Source organism: Eucyclogobius newberryi, unplaced genomic scaffold (genome assembly GCF_026437365.1).
Source record: "Eucyclogobius newberryi isolate DKJ021-1_F unplaced genomic scaffold, fEucNew1.0.hap1 SCAF_3, whole genome shotgun sequence".
NCBI lineage: Eukaryota > Metazoa > Chordata > Actinopteri > Gobiiformes > Gobiidae > Eucyclogobius > Eucyclogobius newberryi.
Window position 1 is genome coordinate 25,775,104 of NW_027315945.1, and position 14,591 is coordinate 25,789,694.

General features: G+C 39.6%; 3 protein-coding genes across 3 annotated transcripts; 1 reads left to right on the forward strand and 2 right to left on the reverse strand.

Annotated features, from left to right (window-relative positions):
- The first annotated feature begins 132 nt into the window (after nt 1–132).
- Nucleotides 133–2,634, forward strand: clec3ba (C-type lectin domain family 3, member Ba). Its single transcript, XM_072461062.1, has 3 exons — nt 133–334; nt 461–556; nt 1,859–2,634. Exons 1-3 carry the CDS (start codon nt 238–240, stop codon nt 2,257–2,259), a joined length of 594 nt encoding a protein of 197 aa, XP_072317163.1. The 5' UTR covers nt 133–237; the 3' UTR covers nt 2,260–2,634.
- Nucleotides 2,635–3,263: 629 nt separating this feature from the next.
- Nucleotides 3,264–9,377, reverse strand: LOC140374536 (CUB domain-containing protein 1-like). The gene is made up of 8 exons (XM_072461474.1): nt 9,134–9,377; nt 8,229–8,588; nt 6,880–7,245; nt 6,117–6,314; nt 5,566–5,925; nt 5,131–5,481; nt 4,719–4,806; nt 3,264–4,642 (listed from the first exon to the last, which is right to left on the reverse strand). The coding sequence occupies exons 1-8, from the start codon at nt 9,375–9,377 to the stop codon at nt 4,201–4,203; spliced, it is 2,409 nt and encodes an 802-aa protein (XP_072317575.1). The 3' UTR covers nt 3,264–4,200.
- Nucleotides 9,378–10,276: 899 nt separating this feature from the next.
- LOC140374272 (transmembrane protein 158) lies at nt 10,277–11,702 on the reverse strand. The gene has a single exon (XM_072461116.1). It carries the CDS (start codon nt 11,452–11,454, stop codon nt 10,777–10,779), a length of 678 nt encoding a protein of 225 aa, XP_072317217.1. The 5' UTR covers nt 11,455–11,702; the 3' UTR covers nt 10,277–10,776.
- Between the last annotated feature and the right edge of the window lie 2,889 nt (nt 11,703–14,591).

The following is a 14,591-nucleotide window of genomic DNA, read 5'->3' on the forward strand; positions in this document are numbered from 1 at the left end:
ATGTGGAGAGATGGTCATGGTTGTCCAAACACTGCACCACACATCCATCTTTGTGCCACACTCACACACAAAAGAACCAGTGTTTCACATCTGTAAACCATTAGTTCTGATAAGAATTCCTCATACATCTAACTGCTGCCAGACAAGAGAACAGGAACAGCCCCTAGAGCAGCAGAAGTTTGGAGTCCACACCAAAGCTCACTCAGTTTAGGCTGGATTTGGGCTTTTAAAAGCATTATGGACGCCAGAGCAGCCCTCGTGGTGGTTTTCTTGCTTGTTTTGGGACAGAGCGCACAGCAGGAAACCACCTCCAAGAGAAGAAACAGGAATAAAGGTAGGTTTCAACAAAAATCACTCACTTTACTCTAGATTTGGGCTTTTAAAAGCATTAGTAGTGTGAAATAAGCTAGCAAAATAAGCTTGATATGACAGAATACGTGGTAAATAATGCTCTTTCCAGGTGCTGACAGTGCTGCAATGGAGGAAATGAAGAATCAAATAAGTAACATTATGATGGAGCTAAATGTAATAAAAGAGCAGCAAGCTTTACAAACAGGTAATGGTTCCATTTTAATTTAAAGGTGCACTATGTAACTTTTACAGGTATAGGGGTCTACTACCTGTTTGTTTCCATGGAGATGTCATTGTTTTGCCTGTTATGTTGCACTGTATTTATCTATCTTGCATTCATTCAATTACAGTTCCTTTTTATTGTGAAAATATATCTTTGATAAAAATGCATTCATACTTGAGGAATGATGTAATTACCTTGACATGTTTCATCAGAAGTGTCACATGATGGTTGACGCTGACTAAGAAGAACAGCTCTTAAGATAAGTCACACCAACCATTGTGTGACGCTTCTGATGAAGACGGAAGTCACCGCATATCATTTCTATATTGTCTTAAAGAAAAAAACAACTAAGCCCATTTAATGTGTTCTGGGACTGTCCTGTTACTCAGAAATATTGGACTGAGATCAATAAAGTGTTGCAGACTGTATTTGACACCACCATCTTGCTTCAGAACTACTGTATGCATTTGGGCCTCAAAACTCCTGCCGTGGACACAATAAATTACTATCTTTGGAGCATACTCCTGGCAGCAGGAAAGAAGGCCATCATAAATAAATGGATGATGCAAACAGCACCATAATTCAAGGACATGACCCAAATTATAACTGACATTAGGGGAAAAAATAAAAAATTACAATCGGACTAAATTTTAAAATTTACCTTTTTGATTTTGGACTTTTGATCTTGCTGCACAAAATATGCTGTAAGTTTGGTTTTATTTCTTGGTTTTGTTTGCTTCCGTTCTGTGGCGTGTTTTTTGTTTTGTATTTCATGTGTTTAATTTTTTGAAACATTGAAACATTTATTTGAAAGACAAATAAATGTGACAAACTATTCAACTTAAGAAGACAAAATTAATATTCTTGTGAGCAGGGGTCACCCTTCCACAGATCTGACTCGTAACTTGGCCAGAGGGCGTCTCCATGGAGATGGATAAATTAACATTTTTACAGTTTCAAACACCTTTATTAGGTGTTTGAAACTGTGGCTGAAACCAGGACAGAACTGTGCACATGGTGATGTATAAAATGAAATGTATTGTATATAGTCTGTACATTTTGTATTGTTTTCATTCTAAAAGCCTCCTATGGACAGGTGTTGAAAATTAGCTTATTTTGCTATAACACTTAAAACATTGCATCTGGTTCGTCCAATGCGTTGTCCATATTAAATAAATAAATACCATATTGTGGACAAAATAGGCAAAAACAATAACATCTCCAGCTTTACGGGCACAGCTGTTAGATCTGTTCACGTTTGCTCACACAAATTCAACTCCTCAGTTTGCTTACGAGGAATGAAGATCCTTGGCAAGTGTTTCCTGGCTGACGGTGTGAAGAAGAACTTCCACTCTGCTAGTGATGACTGCATTGCCAAAGGGGGTGCTCTGGCCGCCCCCCTGAGTCTGGACGAAAACGAGCAGCTTCATAACTACGTGCGCCAGAGCATCGGACCAGAGGAGCACATCTGGATTGGCATCAACGACATGGTCACGGAAGGAGTCTGGTCCCAAAACACTGGGACTGTCCTGAGATATGCAAACTGGGAGACAGAGATCACTCATCAGCCGGACGGAGCCACTCGCCAAAACTGTGGCGCTCTGTCCACCAGGGCCAAAGGAAAGTGGTTTGATGAAAACTGCAAAGAGGAGAAGGCATCTGTTTGTGAGTTTAATATTGTCTGAGGTTTGTTTAGGCCAGGGACTTTGTCTTTGATTAAAGCATTTAAGACATTTAAATATTCAGATACAGTATTAAAGAAGACATATTATGCCTTTTGGGTAGTATTTAGTATTAAACTGTAATATCAATCTTAAACGGCCTGAAAAAAATAGCAGCATTTCAAGGAACTTAGTTTTTATTGTTGAAAAAATACTATGAGACATTTCTAAACCCTCAAACAATGACCTGGAGTCTGAATGAAAAAATATTCATAAGTGCTAAGGGCAGAGATAGGGGGTAGGTGAAAAGGGAATTTATAACGTGGTTCAAGCTCATAAAATGTCCCCTTTAAAGTCATTATAACAATAACTTTTTTAACAAGTCATTATTACAATGTGTAATGTCCATGTGAATAAATATAGTTTTTTATACAACTTGTTAATACTGTATTAATTACCTTAAATAAGAAACTAAATTACACACACACAAACACACTAATTACACATTTACCAAGAGATCTTTCATTTAGGTATGCAATTAGTCAGATGTGTGCTTTTTTAAAGGGCCATTGCAAAGGGGAATTACTCGAGCAGAAGTAAAGATGGTTCTAAAAACTAAGTAAGAGTAAAATAGTATTTGGGGACACTACTACTCAAGTAACAGTACCTGCAGAGTGAATTTTAATTTAAAGCTAGTGTAATTGGAAAGACAAACATTCTAATTCATGTATTTAGACCAAAAAAGTAAAAGAATATATAATCATATATTGTTACGTGCAAGAAATGCTAATGTTCAAATCACATAATCTTGTCAACATGAAGCCTTTGTCACTTGTAGACACACTCACAGTGAAAAGACCCACCAAAAGTTTACTCAATGGCACTTACAAAATATTATGCAAATAAAACTAATACAATTCTCTGCAGGGAACTATATATGCAAAGATATTTGATTTATGAAGAAAATTAATCTTGTACTTATATACATTTATCAGCAATTAGCTTCACAAAATGTTTCATGTCTTTACATATTTTTGTATTCTGTGATTGATTTGTGACAATTCATATAAGCAAAGAGAACAAATTCAATTAATAGATAATTATACACCAAACAAACAAACCTCATAATTTTTAAATTCAAATGTGAATTATTTGTAACGCTGTTCTTTTCTGGTTAATCCATGTATCGACTTCTGATGCTATTCCCAGGGAGAAACCTTGTGTTTCTCTTGGAATCAGACACAGTGATTTCAGGCTTTTCTTTCTATTGAAAAAGAAAAAAATGTATTTACTTGAGACATAAATGTTTATGTGGTTTATTTACCTGAAAACCTCTCGCTGTGTGTTGGTTCAACAAGAGAAATGCAACTCTTTATGGTTACCTGCATCTAATCTAGTTCAGTATCATTTGGATCTCTAGTATTTCTATTGAATTAACATGAATTGTATTTATATTGTGATACAGACACTGGCGAAAGTAAACCATGTCTCACCTGCTCATTATAGTAGTCAGCAAATAACAAATGGACAATAAATTGCATTGGTTACTCTCTTTCTTGTTTCCATAATGCACAAATTAAACTATAAATCAGACAATAATATAGATGCGAGAACACATTAAAATTGGGGACCCATCTCCAGGTCTTGAGGTGATCTTGGTCAGGAGGCTGGAGAATTGTACCTGTTGTGTATGTTTTGGGTTGCTGGGGGAAACCGGAGCCCAGAGAAAACCCCCCCAGACACAGAAACCTGCAGACTCCACATAGACTCACTTCAGTAACAGCCACAATACTATGCCATTATTATTACTTACACAGTGAACAGCCACAAGTCTGTGAGAGCCGTGAGTGGCTCATCGGAGAGCATTACAACAAATGTCCTCTCTTCTTTGTAACATCAAGATTTTTGTCCTGGTGAAGAAAAATGTCTGTAAACTAAATCTCAAAGCATCGGCGCTCATCCTTCTTATTCGCCCCCGTCTGGCGCTTCTCCGTCTGGCTCCAGCTGTGGTGGTAGAGCGGACGACGCCTCCTCGCTCTCTTCCGTCTCATAAAGGTCGTTGTCCACCACCACCATCGTCTGCATGTGTCTTGGGAGCCTTTTGGGCAGCTCTGGTTTTTGCTCATGAAGGAAATCCTGGTAAGTGCCTATCGCGGCGTCACCTGTCCCGCTCTCTCTGGCCACTAGGGGAATCTGTGAGTCTGTGTGAGAGCCCGCCTCCCCATAGACACCGAGCTGCCTCCTCTTCCTCAGTATGTCATAGTAGATCCGACCCTCATCAATTTCCTCGTACACGTGCGACTCATCGTCCTCCTGAGAACGGGGAAAACCATTTTGTCCAGGCAGGAAACTTGTGCCGTTTGCATTGTAGATGGACGTCTGAGGGTTAAGGTTCCTCTTCTTTTTTCTGTTGTACCAAAACACAATCCAAAATGTCAATCAAGACATTCAACAATACTTCACAAGAGAAGACATAAACGTACCTGATCACCAAACACGCCACAAGAAGGATCACAATGAAAAGGGCCAACAAGACAGCCACAATGCTCACAATGATCGTCATTATCTGGCCTGAAAATAACATGTTTCGTCAAAAATCTTAATAAAAAAAAAAAAAAGTTAGTCAAATATTAGTTCATTGTGATCAGTTCTTCGTGAAGATGTTGTTTTGCCTATAATGTTCCACAGAATGTGCTATTCGCGGTGATATTTGAGGAAAATAGTTTAGGTCTTACCAGAACATGACTTCTAACAATACACCCCACAAATGTATTCCATAAAATTGTGATTTAGACATTTTAGTGCTTTTCATGCTTTCAGCTAATTTATTTGATCAACAGTCAGTTTACAGTGCAACATGAAACACCCATAATGAAATAAGCATAAACCACTTACTCTGGTGCAGTGTGACTTTGGTGAAGACACTGAAGTCGCTCTTCTCTGGCAAACAGTTGGACATGTTCAAAAAGAAGGTTCCAGACACTGTGAGTTCATGTTGAAGCTTCTCATCCTCCCGGCGGCTGTAGTCATTCTGTGACTGGCCCACTCTTCGGATTGTGATCTCTGTGTGGCGTTTGCTGCACTTGGGCTGGCTCAGGTTAGTGAACGTCAGGTGTGCCTTCATCTTTGGTGGGACAGTGACGAGCCAAGACACTGTCGAGTCAGAATTCATTCCTTTTGGCCAACCAGGAGTGGCCAAGAAAAGAGGCATATTCTTTTCTGGAGAAACTCTGAATATGAAGCTTTCTATTGGGAAAGTTGAAGTAGTAAAAATAATGGTTTGAATGTGCACTGATTTATGGTATTTTATATATCATGTTTTTTTTTTACCTGAAATCTCATCTTTTATACGTGCTGTCAATATATTAGCTGGAGTGAGTGCTTCACCATTTGTGCCAGTGACAGTGATGGATATGTTTGTGTGGATTTGGAGTTTAGTTATGGGTCCATTGCGACAGAAGGTCCCAATAGTTGAACCATCATCTTCTGCCATTTTCATTGAGATGCTGTCGTTGCAGGGTTGTCCCGGCAACACATGTACGAGTGTGCCTGAGGCACAGCCCAGCTCTGCTGTCCCATGCTGAGGAAGGTTGAGGGCCCACGTCATGTTGCTCAGTGATTTAATCAGGCACTCGGGCAAAGAAGGTACAGCGAGGAAAAACCTTGGGCAGGTTATGGCCCGATAACAGCCTGAAGAAAGTGAACGTGGCAATTGTGTTATAAACAACATTTGAAGAGAACCACAATTACGTCTTAAAAAACACACACAAAAAACATTAAAAAATCCCTTAAATGTTTGTATTGACAATCATTGGGAAACTACTTCAGAACTCTTACAGGTTCAAAGGTTAAATACTGTAACACATATGAACAGGACTTACCCAGTTTTTGTGTGGCAGTGACTTGTATGTCTTTAGGCTGACAGTCTTCAAACAAGAGCAGACTAGTGCTGCCTGGCTTTAGTGTGGTCTGGTCCATGGGCTTTGACGTCTGCCTCATGATACAGTCTGAGGCTGGATTCAACTTCTTCAAGTGAAGAGAAAGCCCAGGATATCGATTTAGCTCAACCTCACAACGCACTGCAGGACGGAACGTCATCAGAATCAGAATTACTTTTATTCACATTATGTTTCTTTGTTACAGGCATGTGGCCGACCAGAAAAAGAAATACAGTTATTAAAAATCAAGTTAAACTAAACCTGAAATTAAATATCAGCATTAAATGTAAATTTCCATTAAAAGCAGAATATTCAAATGACATAATGCATAGTTTGAAATCACATTTTGATGCAAAGGTGTGGAGTAAGAGACACCATTGTTTACATCATGTTTGATTTGTGATGTCGCAACCCCAGAGCTCCTTAAAACTTCCTGGAAACCGGAAAGTTTCCCCACTTTTATTCCGACACTGACTTAGATTTCAGGAATCTGTGACTGCACAGTATTTCAACACAAAATAACATTATATTCCCTGTAATCCATTTTCCTGTAGTAACATGTTGAGAATCATAAACTCTCAAAATCAATTGAGCCTTTCAAAAGTCACATTTGAGTGTGTAAGATTAGATGGAAAAGCTAGAATATCTCTGGCAAGTCTAGTAATATACATGTTTATTTCTAGCAGCGTGCATAACTTGTACAAACCTTGTGTAATTGTTGCTGTAGACACTTTGAACCCCATGGACAGTCCAGGCGAGTTGGCTCGACGTCTGTCCATCTTACAGTTCCTCAGGGTCATGGTGAACTCCCCTTCGCGTTGCACAGGCTGAGTTTCTGTCAGACCTGCCACCAAACCAAACCGGAACATGTTATGGTACTCCACGCCCGGCCTCTTATCCAGACACTGAGGCTGTGTGACGTTGAGCAGTTGTATGGAAGCCTGGTGTTTGGCTGGAACCTCAAAGTGCCACTCCATAATCTTGTCATCAGGAAAACTGCCCGGATAGTTGGGAGAAAGGAGCTCCAGGGAGGACGGCCCTCGTGGAAGAGACACTGACATTTTGGCAAGGGCTAAACACAAAACAGAATAAAACAAACAAAACAGCAATTATCCACAGTGTGAGAAACAATTCACAGATTTAAAGGTGCACTGTGTAAATTTTCATATTTTTACTTTACTTTTACTACTAGAGTAATATTTAGTTTGAAGTAACTCTTATTTGAGTGAAATATTCGGTTTCTCTTCTCTACCCTATCACTTGATTTCTTACCTTCAGATATGATTTGTTTTTGTGTCTATTCTTTGGAAATACCAGAATTCTTGCATGATTTAATGTTTTGTCAGTCCATTTGAATTAACCCATATCATAAATGATATTTTAAGTAAATGTTACGCCCAAACTACTACTCAGTACTTAAGTAGTAGTTTTTCCCAATACGTTTTACTCTTACCTAGGTTAATAGGTTAATTGATAATCATGATTATTCAGGTCACAATATAAACGTGAGAACCCAAAAAATGAATAATTGTGACAATTTTAGAAGCAAAATTAAGTATTTTGGTTTTTTATCTGTTATTGTCATATTTAACTTCATTTTGTCTTTCAGAAAGTTCAATTGTATAAAGCCGTCACAAACGTGTCACGTCAGACCACGGGAATGAAAGAAAATGTAATATTTCACCGTCTCAATAATCACAAAATAATCGCTAAATCATCATCATCTTTTTTCTCGCAAATAATCGGAAAACAAAAATGTGATATATTGACATCTCTACTCTTTCCTGAGTAAATATTTGGGCCACAACTTTTTACTTCCACTGGAGTCATATCATTGAAGTAACGTTACTTCAGTACACATTGGCTGCTCTACCCACCTCGTCTCCATGAGTAAGAATGCATGTTTTTAAAGGCAGTACTAACACCTGTAATTTAATAAATGCAAGATAGATGTGATGCTGAAGAGGACCAGGTCGCTGTTACAAAGTGCACCAAAAAAGATTTGCCATTCCGTGAGGTTAATACAGCTTAATAGAAATACAATCATTGGCTTACATCTGATTTCTTCACCAACTGAAACCTCCAAGCGGATGTCCTGCAGTTTCTGTCCGGCTGGAAGCTCGAGAGAAACCCAGCTGACTCCTCGAGCCTGGGCCTTTGTGATGGGGCCGGTTCTGCAGTATCTGCCCAACAACACTGTTCCCGAGTCTTCCATCACTCCATAAGTGTAGATGTGACGGTCGGGGCAGCTCTGAGATGGTTGAATTTGTCTCAAGCCAGTTATTCCAAAGTCTACTCTAGCTGAATGTGGGACGGCAGCAATTAGAGACCAGACAAAGCGGCGATTTAGATCAAATAAAGCATCAAAGTTGTCGTTAGTGTTGATGTCACCACTGCAGGACTTGGAGGGGCACACTGGGGAGAAAGCAGAAGAAACCATCAAGGAAAAATGCAAACAGACTGACTGATAGTTTCTCTTGATTGTGTGCTTCTGTCCTCCGGAAAAAATAGTTTTTCAGGTCCGATTAAATATTTTCCTGTATTTAAAAATGAAATGACCAATGTGTGTGTTTGTGTTTATCTGCTTGTTTATGCGTCTGTACCTGGATGATGTGACTGTGTCTTATAATGTAAATGGTGTATATATTTCTAACTTTTTTATTCCCTGTTTTAGGCTGACTGTAATAGCTGACATGGGACTACAGATGAAAAACAGACTTTTGGATAATAATATGCACTGTCCCTGAAATAAATGAATGAATGAATGGATGGATGAATAAATAAAGTCTTAATAAAGAGTCTTTCTCAAATTCTTGTTTACTAAAGTCTAATTAAAAGGTTTTAGTCCTGGTTCAGACATGGGCTAGTCCTCGTTCACCCAGAGGAGGAAGGTCCGCTTGTTGAAAAAGAAAAGGTTTGAGACGCTCTACTGTAATGCAACTGTGTAAATGGCAGCGTACCAACAGTCCGAGCAATTTCAACGTTGAATGCTCCTCGACGCTCGACGCACTCCAGCTCCACAGACACACGTCCAGGTGCTGAGAACGCTTGGGCCGCTTTGCATGTTCTTGAGCGTCTGATCCATTCGCACACCTCACACCCCGAGCCCGTGGAGGCAGAGCTGCTGAAGGAGAGCTCTGTTCCACTGTCCAGCGTGAGCTCCACCTTCTGCACCTCTGGAAACATAACGAAGTTAGAGCGCATCTTGTTCTCAAAGACACAAAGCAAACAACACAATTCCTCACCAGCCTGTATTTCAAGTGGACAGCAACAGCCTCACTCTATGACTAAACAGTTATTAACGTGTTATTAACAAAAGATTTACACTATAATCCTTTGTTGTGAGGGCAAATCAGCCTCAGACACTATTTGAAGTAGCTGGAAATGTGACCTGGGACACATCTGTATGAGGATTTAGATCAACGTGACAGAACTCAGAACTGTTTAAGGCTATAATAACTATAATAACAACAACAACAACAACAACAACAACAACAACAACAACAACAACAACAACAACAACAACAACTGGATAACCAAATAATAAGTTGCAGACCTGCCCAACTTCACTAAAGATGTTGTTGTAGGGTACTGTCTAAAGACTGACCACTTGTCTCACGTGTGAAGATAAACATGTAGGTCAAGTACTGAGCTTAACTTACCTGATAAAGTACAAGTAAAACACGTCAGTGCGAAGAGGATCCGTGCGGTGGCCCAGTACATACTTTCTCTAGTTTCCTTCGTCTGCTTTAAAGGCTTCCACTGAACTGAAAGTAAAGCATTGCACCATTCGCGTCTTTGTTGAGAAAAACGCAACACATCCTCTTCCTGCGTGACGTTCAGGTGAAAGGTGTGGCGTGGGCCGTTTGCAGGTACAGACCGATAGAGCGCAGTATAGATCCTGTGTATTATAGATCTAAGTTGTTTTTGTTTTTGCCTATTAAACTACGTAAACTAACTTTCAGGTTATGTTTTCAGTTCATTGTGCGTTTGTTTGTACATTTTAAGGTTTAGTATAAAAAAGGCTTCTGGAAAATATTTATATAGATATTTTCAATAATTACATTTGTCAGTTCAGGGGAAAAAAGAAGCCTACTCTCTGACAAAATTAAAGTCTAACTGTTTTATTTAAGCAGTTCAACAGGAATACAAATAGGTTAAGCAAATATATCCATTCTTATTATATAAATCTACTATATAAATGGCAAACCTTCTGCAATAAACAGGGTGTTATAATTATGCGATAAAAATGGTTAACTATAGAGTAGATATTGTTGGTGACCACACATTTCAGGTAAAAAGTCCTCCACAGCAGATAAGGCAAATATTCTAGAAAGATTAAAAATTATACAAACACCATTGGAGTTGTGCACAGTTGACACTGACTATAGGAAGAAGGCCTACAAGGTAGTATACAAAATACACTGTTTTGGTCCCAGTCCCGGAATTGGCAGTGTTTCATTAGGTCCTACGTAATAATAACCATATAGAGAATAGGCCTATAGCCAAACCCAGATGCTTATGTGTCCATTGATGGATAGTTTTGCTACAATATTACAATATTAAGCTGTGTAGCGGCAGCTGATCACCATAGTCACGTGACTTATCTGGGCCTCCTCTGCTCCATGCCGTTGGGCAGAAACCCCGCAATTATGGGCACTGGCCAGATGAGGGCAGCAACGCTCCACACAATGATCACCAGAGTCATGAAACATGCCACGAGAGTGGACTCAATGGGCTTTCTGTTCAGCCTCCAACTTTTGTCTCCTTTGAGCTCATCCAAGCTGAAATCCACGCAGCAGAAAGTGATCTGTTCTCCGGTGTGCTGGCCCCTGGACCTGCCTTGTCCAAATAGTCTGATGCGGGACATCCCGCAGCCCACGCACAGTCTCAACTCCTGCTGCCCTCCAGCGATCGCCAGATGCTCGATGACCACCGGGGAGATGCCCCGGTTGATGGTGGCGGAGAAGAAAGCCCTGCCATGGTTATTGGTGGTGTAGACGAGTACATCACATTGAAAGCCGAAGCTGCTGTCCCAGCGCGCCACCAGGGACGTGGGCAGCAGTCTGTGCACGGTCACGTTGCACTGGGACGAGGATGAAGGGTCATTCTCCTCCACCGAGCGCTTGGAGAAGTGCACGTCCACCTCCAAGTTGGCCAGGAACCTGTTGGAGGAGTTTATGGGTGGGAGCAGCAGGTCGTCTTCGCTCCATCCTCGGCAGAGCTGCACGAGTGCGACCAGGGCGCTCAGAGCGAGCAGGGTCGCTCCTATGTTCAGCATGGCACAGAGTGCGTCTCTGCTGCTGGCATGGCCCTGTTTGGAGATGTAGCTCACCACGCACCGTCCGATAGATCCTCCTTCAGATCATTCCTAGCGGAGTCCTACAGAAGATGTTGCGTGAGGAGGCAGCTCTCTCCTCCGCTGCGTGCCACAGGTGTGAGCGCTTAGCTCCCAAACACAGCGGGGCCACCAGTGCGCATGCTGGGGCGCACCTACACAGCGAGCACCCAAAGTGAACCAGATCAGCCGTAACTCCTCTGTGTGGCCAGTGAAGGGGGCGTGGCTGCTGCTGCTTTCATCACGCAACATCACAATGTATTTACAGACTGTCTTTACAGATTCAAACAAAGAATACTGAATGCTACAACAGTGTGCAAATAAGAAACGGGATTATGATGTAACCAATTCTAATAATTATACTATTTTTTTATTTTAAATCTTCTGATAGGTCTGTAGCCTACATTGCGCTGACCAACAGGATATGGATCTGATTGAAAGCCTTCATAGTCTGTGTTTCATTTGAGTGATGAGGCCCAGAGATAATCTCAGGTACAGGACAGATTCATTTCTGAACCCATGAACCCATCCCAGACTTTAATCCTGCACAACCAAGCTCAAATTCCCCAAATTGATTCAGTCAGTTTGTCAAAGATAAAAGAAAATAAAAATGACGCTAGATGTAGGCTTATTTATTGTATGAAATAAATTGGAAGCCACAATTGTGTTTTTCTTTTTCAGTTGCTCTAAATGCAGCTGCTGTGTTTGCATACTGGTTTACAAAAGCTGTAATATTTGCCATAGGTTCCCATTCAGCTTAATCGGTGTCTTGTTTATTCATCTGCTCTCCTTGTTCTGTCTGTTGGTGTTGGTTTTTCTCCACCATGTTGTGCAACCAGAACCATCAATATATACACACACACACACACACACACGCACATGCACACACACACACACACACACACACACGCACATGCACACACACACACACACACACACACACACACACACACACACACACACACACACACACACGCACATGCACACGCAAACACACACACACACACACACGCAAACACACACAAACACACACACCGTAAATGAATGGATTGTTTTGTGTTACATTGCTTTCTATAGTCTAAAAAAAAGCGTTTAAAAAAATACATAATTGTAGTATCTGAACTAGTAAGGAATTTTTCCTTAGTATCTAAATTGAGTTTCTTAGTTTTGAGAATTTTAGTAACGTGATACCTTCTATCAGAATTGTGTGTGTGTGTGTGTGTGTGGGTGGTTGTGTGTTTCATATGTAGAATATGATCACTTAGTCTACCCTATGTTAAATTATAACAGAATTAAGACAATGATGAGTTCATGCAAGCAACTATAAGCAGAAGAAGATAGATCTGAGAAAAAACATATTGATTGTTTGCTGAAGACTTAAAAATCTATACTCATTCATAGACTATACCTTATTTTCAAGTCTATTTCAAGCATTTATCTTTAAGTCTATAGTACACGGAAAGGCTTTGGCATGTAGAGATAATCTGAACTCAGAAGCAGTCCATATCAAAGCCTGTGATTATTCCAAATGCAATGCAAATGGAAGTTTCAAAGTGGCAGAGTAATTTTTTTTCTTTCTCCTCACCCAGCAATGGCTCTGTACCTAAATAACATCCCTATTCTCTCATAGATCAAAATTACTGATCATAGCTTTACTTTTTAATGAGCAAATGGCTTTCATCATCATAATGCACACTGTATATAATGCATTAGAATAGATAAGAAGTTGTTGACACAGTTGACCGCAGGCCAAATGGTTTTTGAATTATTCTCTTTCATCTTTGCCACGCTGTAATTCCAAATGGCACTTGCTTTAAACGGTATGATTTGGTTGTGGCCGTCCTCTGATGTGCTGAAAAGAGAGCAAACATAATTAACACCTGAAAGCCTCAAAGCTGTTGCTCCAATTCCTATTAAGATTATACAATTATAATCAAATATTGCATAGTTGAATTGTTGTTGTTATTATTATTAGGCTACTCAAAATATTCCACATTTTTGTCTGACTGCATAAAATCTTGACAATTTCTTGGTGGGCAGAGCAAGAACATGTAAATGACTGGTCCGTTCATTAATTATGCTGGAAAAATGTAAATCTTTTCGCAGAAAAATGCAAATAAGACAAAGATAAAAGAGTCTTGCGCATACAATTCCCCCCCTAAAACTGTAGCATCTGAAGGAGAAATTAATTTGTCATGCCATTTAATTCTCTTGGTACACTTTAAAAACTGGTTTAATAAGGCTTTGACGACTTCTGTTTAGTGCTCAAGTTTAAGTTGGCTCATTAATTGCCTGTCTCTCTCTCGTAAAAATCACAGCCAGGACTCATCACCAGGGCAACGGGCAGAGGAGCAGGGCAATGCTCACTGGGGAATTATTGCACCTATTGATAACTGTAAAACTAATACTAAAACTCTGGGTTATTTATAGGGAAGATTTGATGTAATTTTCCTTGCGATAACTAGTTTTTCAATGTACTGATCATAAAGGGCCCATCACTGTTTGCTCTTTCTTCTTTCTGGTAGAGGGTCCGCCACCTGCTTTTCTCCAATCGTCATTGGTTTGCATCTGGACTATATAAATAACCTATAATCACACTTGGATGACTGAGGGATTACACCCACTAAATAAAATAAAATAATAAAATACTAGATTTAGCCCCCAATTTTGTTACCATTTTTAGTATAAACTACAGTAATCTTGTACATTTATCATGTAAACTTTTATGTGTGTATTGCCTGACCTGTCATTAATTGAACAGTAGAAAGGAAGGGTTTTAGGTTTTTAATAAGTTTATTAACATATTATTATACTAACTTTTGCTAGAAACAACCTGGTATTTCTTGTGAATACCATATGTATGTATATATATATATATATATATATATATATATATATATATATATATATGTATGTATATAACTATTATATAATATAACTATTCAGGACAGGTTCAACTTTATCCTATAAGGTAATTTATTCAGTATCAGTACCATATGAAATTGATATCAAGTTTAGAATTGATTAGTTTGGGTTAGGGAATTACATTTTTTGACCATCCCCAATCAAAACTGATCTTA

What these genes read in the sequence shown, in the direction of transcription:
- clec3ba (XM_072461062.1), top strand. Translation starts at nt 238, where the DNA reads ATGGACGCCAGAGCAGCCCTCGTGGTGGTTTTCTTGCTTGTTTTGGGA. An exon ending in GAGAAGAAACAGGAATAAAG is followed by an intron (nt 335 to 460) that starts GTAGGTTTCAAC and finishes TGCTCTTTCCAG; the next exon opens with GTGCTGACAGTGCTGCAATG. An exon ending in GCAGCAAGCTTTACAAACAG is followed by an intron (nt 557 to 1,858) that starts GTAATGGTTCCA and finishes TCAACTCCTCAG; the next exon opens with TTTGCTTACGAGGAATGAAG.
- LOC140374536 (XM_072461474.1), bottom strand. Translation starts at nt 9,377, where the DNA reads ATGCGCTCTAACTTCGTTATGTTTCCAGAGGTGCAGAAGGTGGAGCTC. An exon ending in TACAGCAACAATTACACAAG is followed by an intron (nt 6,315 to 6,879) that starts GTTTGTACAAGT and finishes TCCGTCCTGCAG; the next exon opens with TGCGTTGTGAGGTTGAGCTA. An exon ending in GTGGCGTGTTTGGTGATCAG is followed by an intron (nt 4,643 to 4,718) that starts GTACGTTTATGT and finishes TTGGTACAACAG; the next exon opens with AAAAAAGAAGAGGAACCTTA.
- LOC140374272 (XM_072461116.1), bottom strand. Translation starts at nt 11,454, where the DNA reads ATGCTGAACATAGGAGCGACCCTGCTCGCTCTGAGCGCCCTGGTCGCA.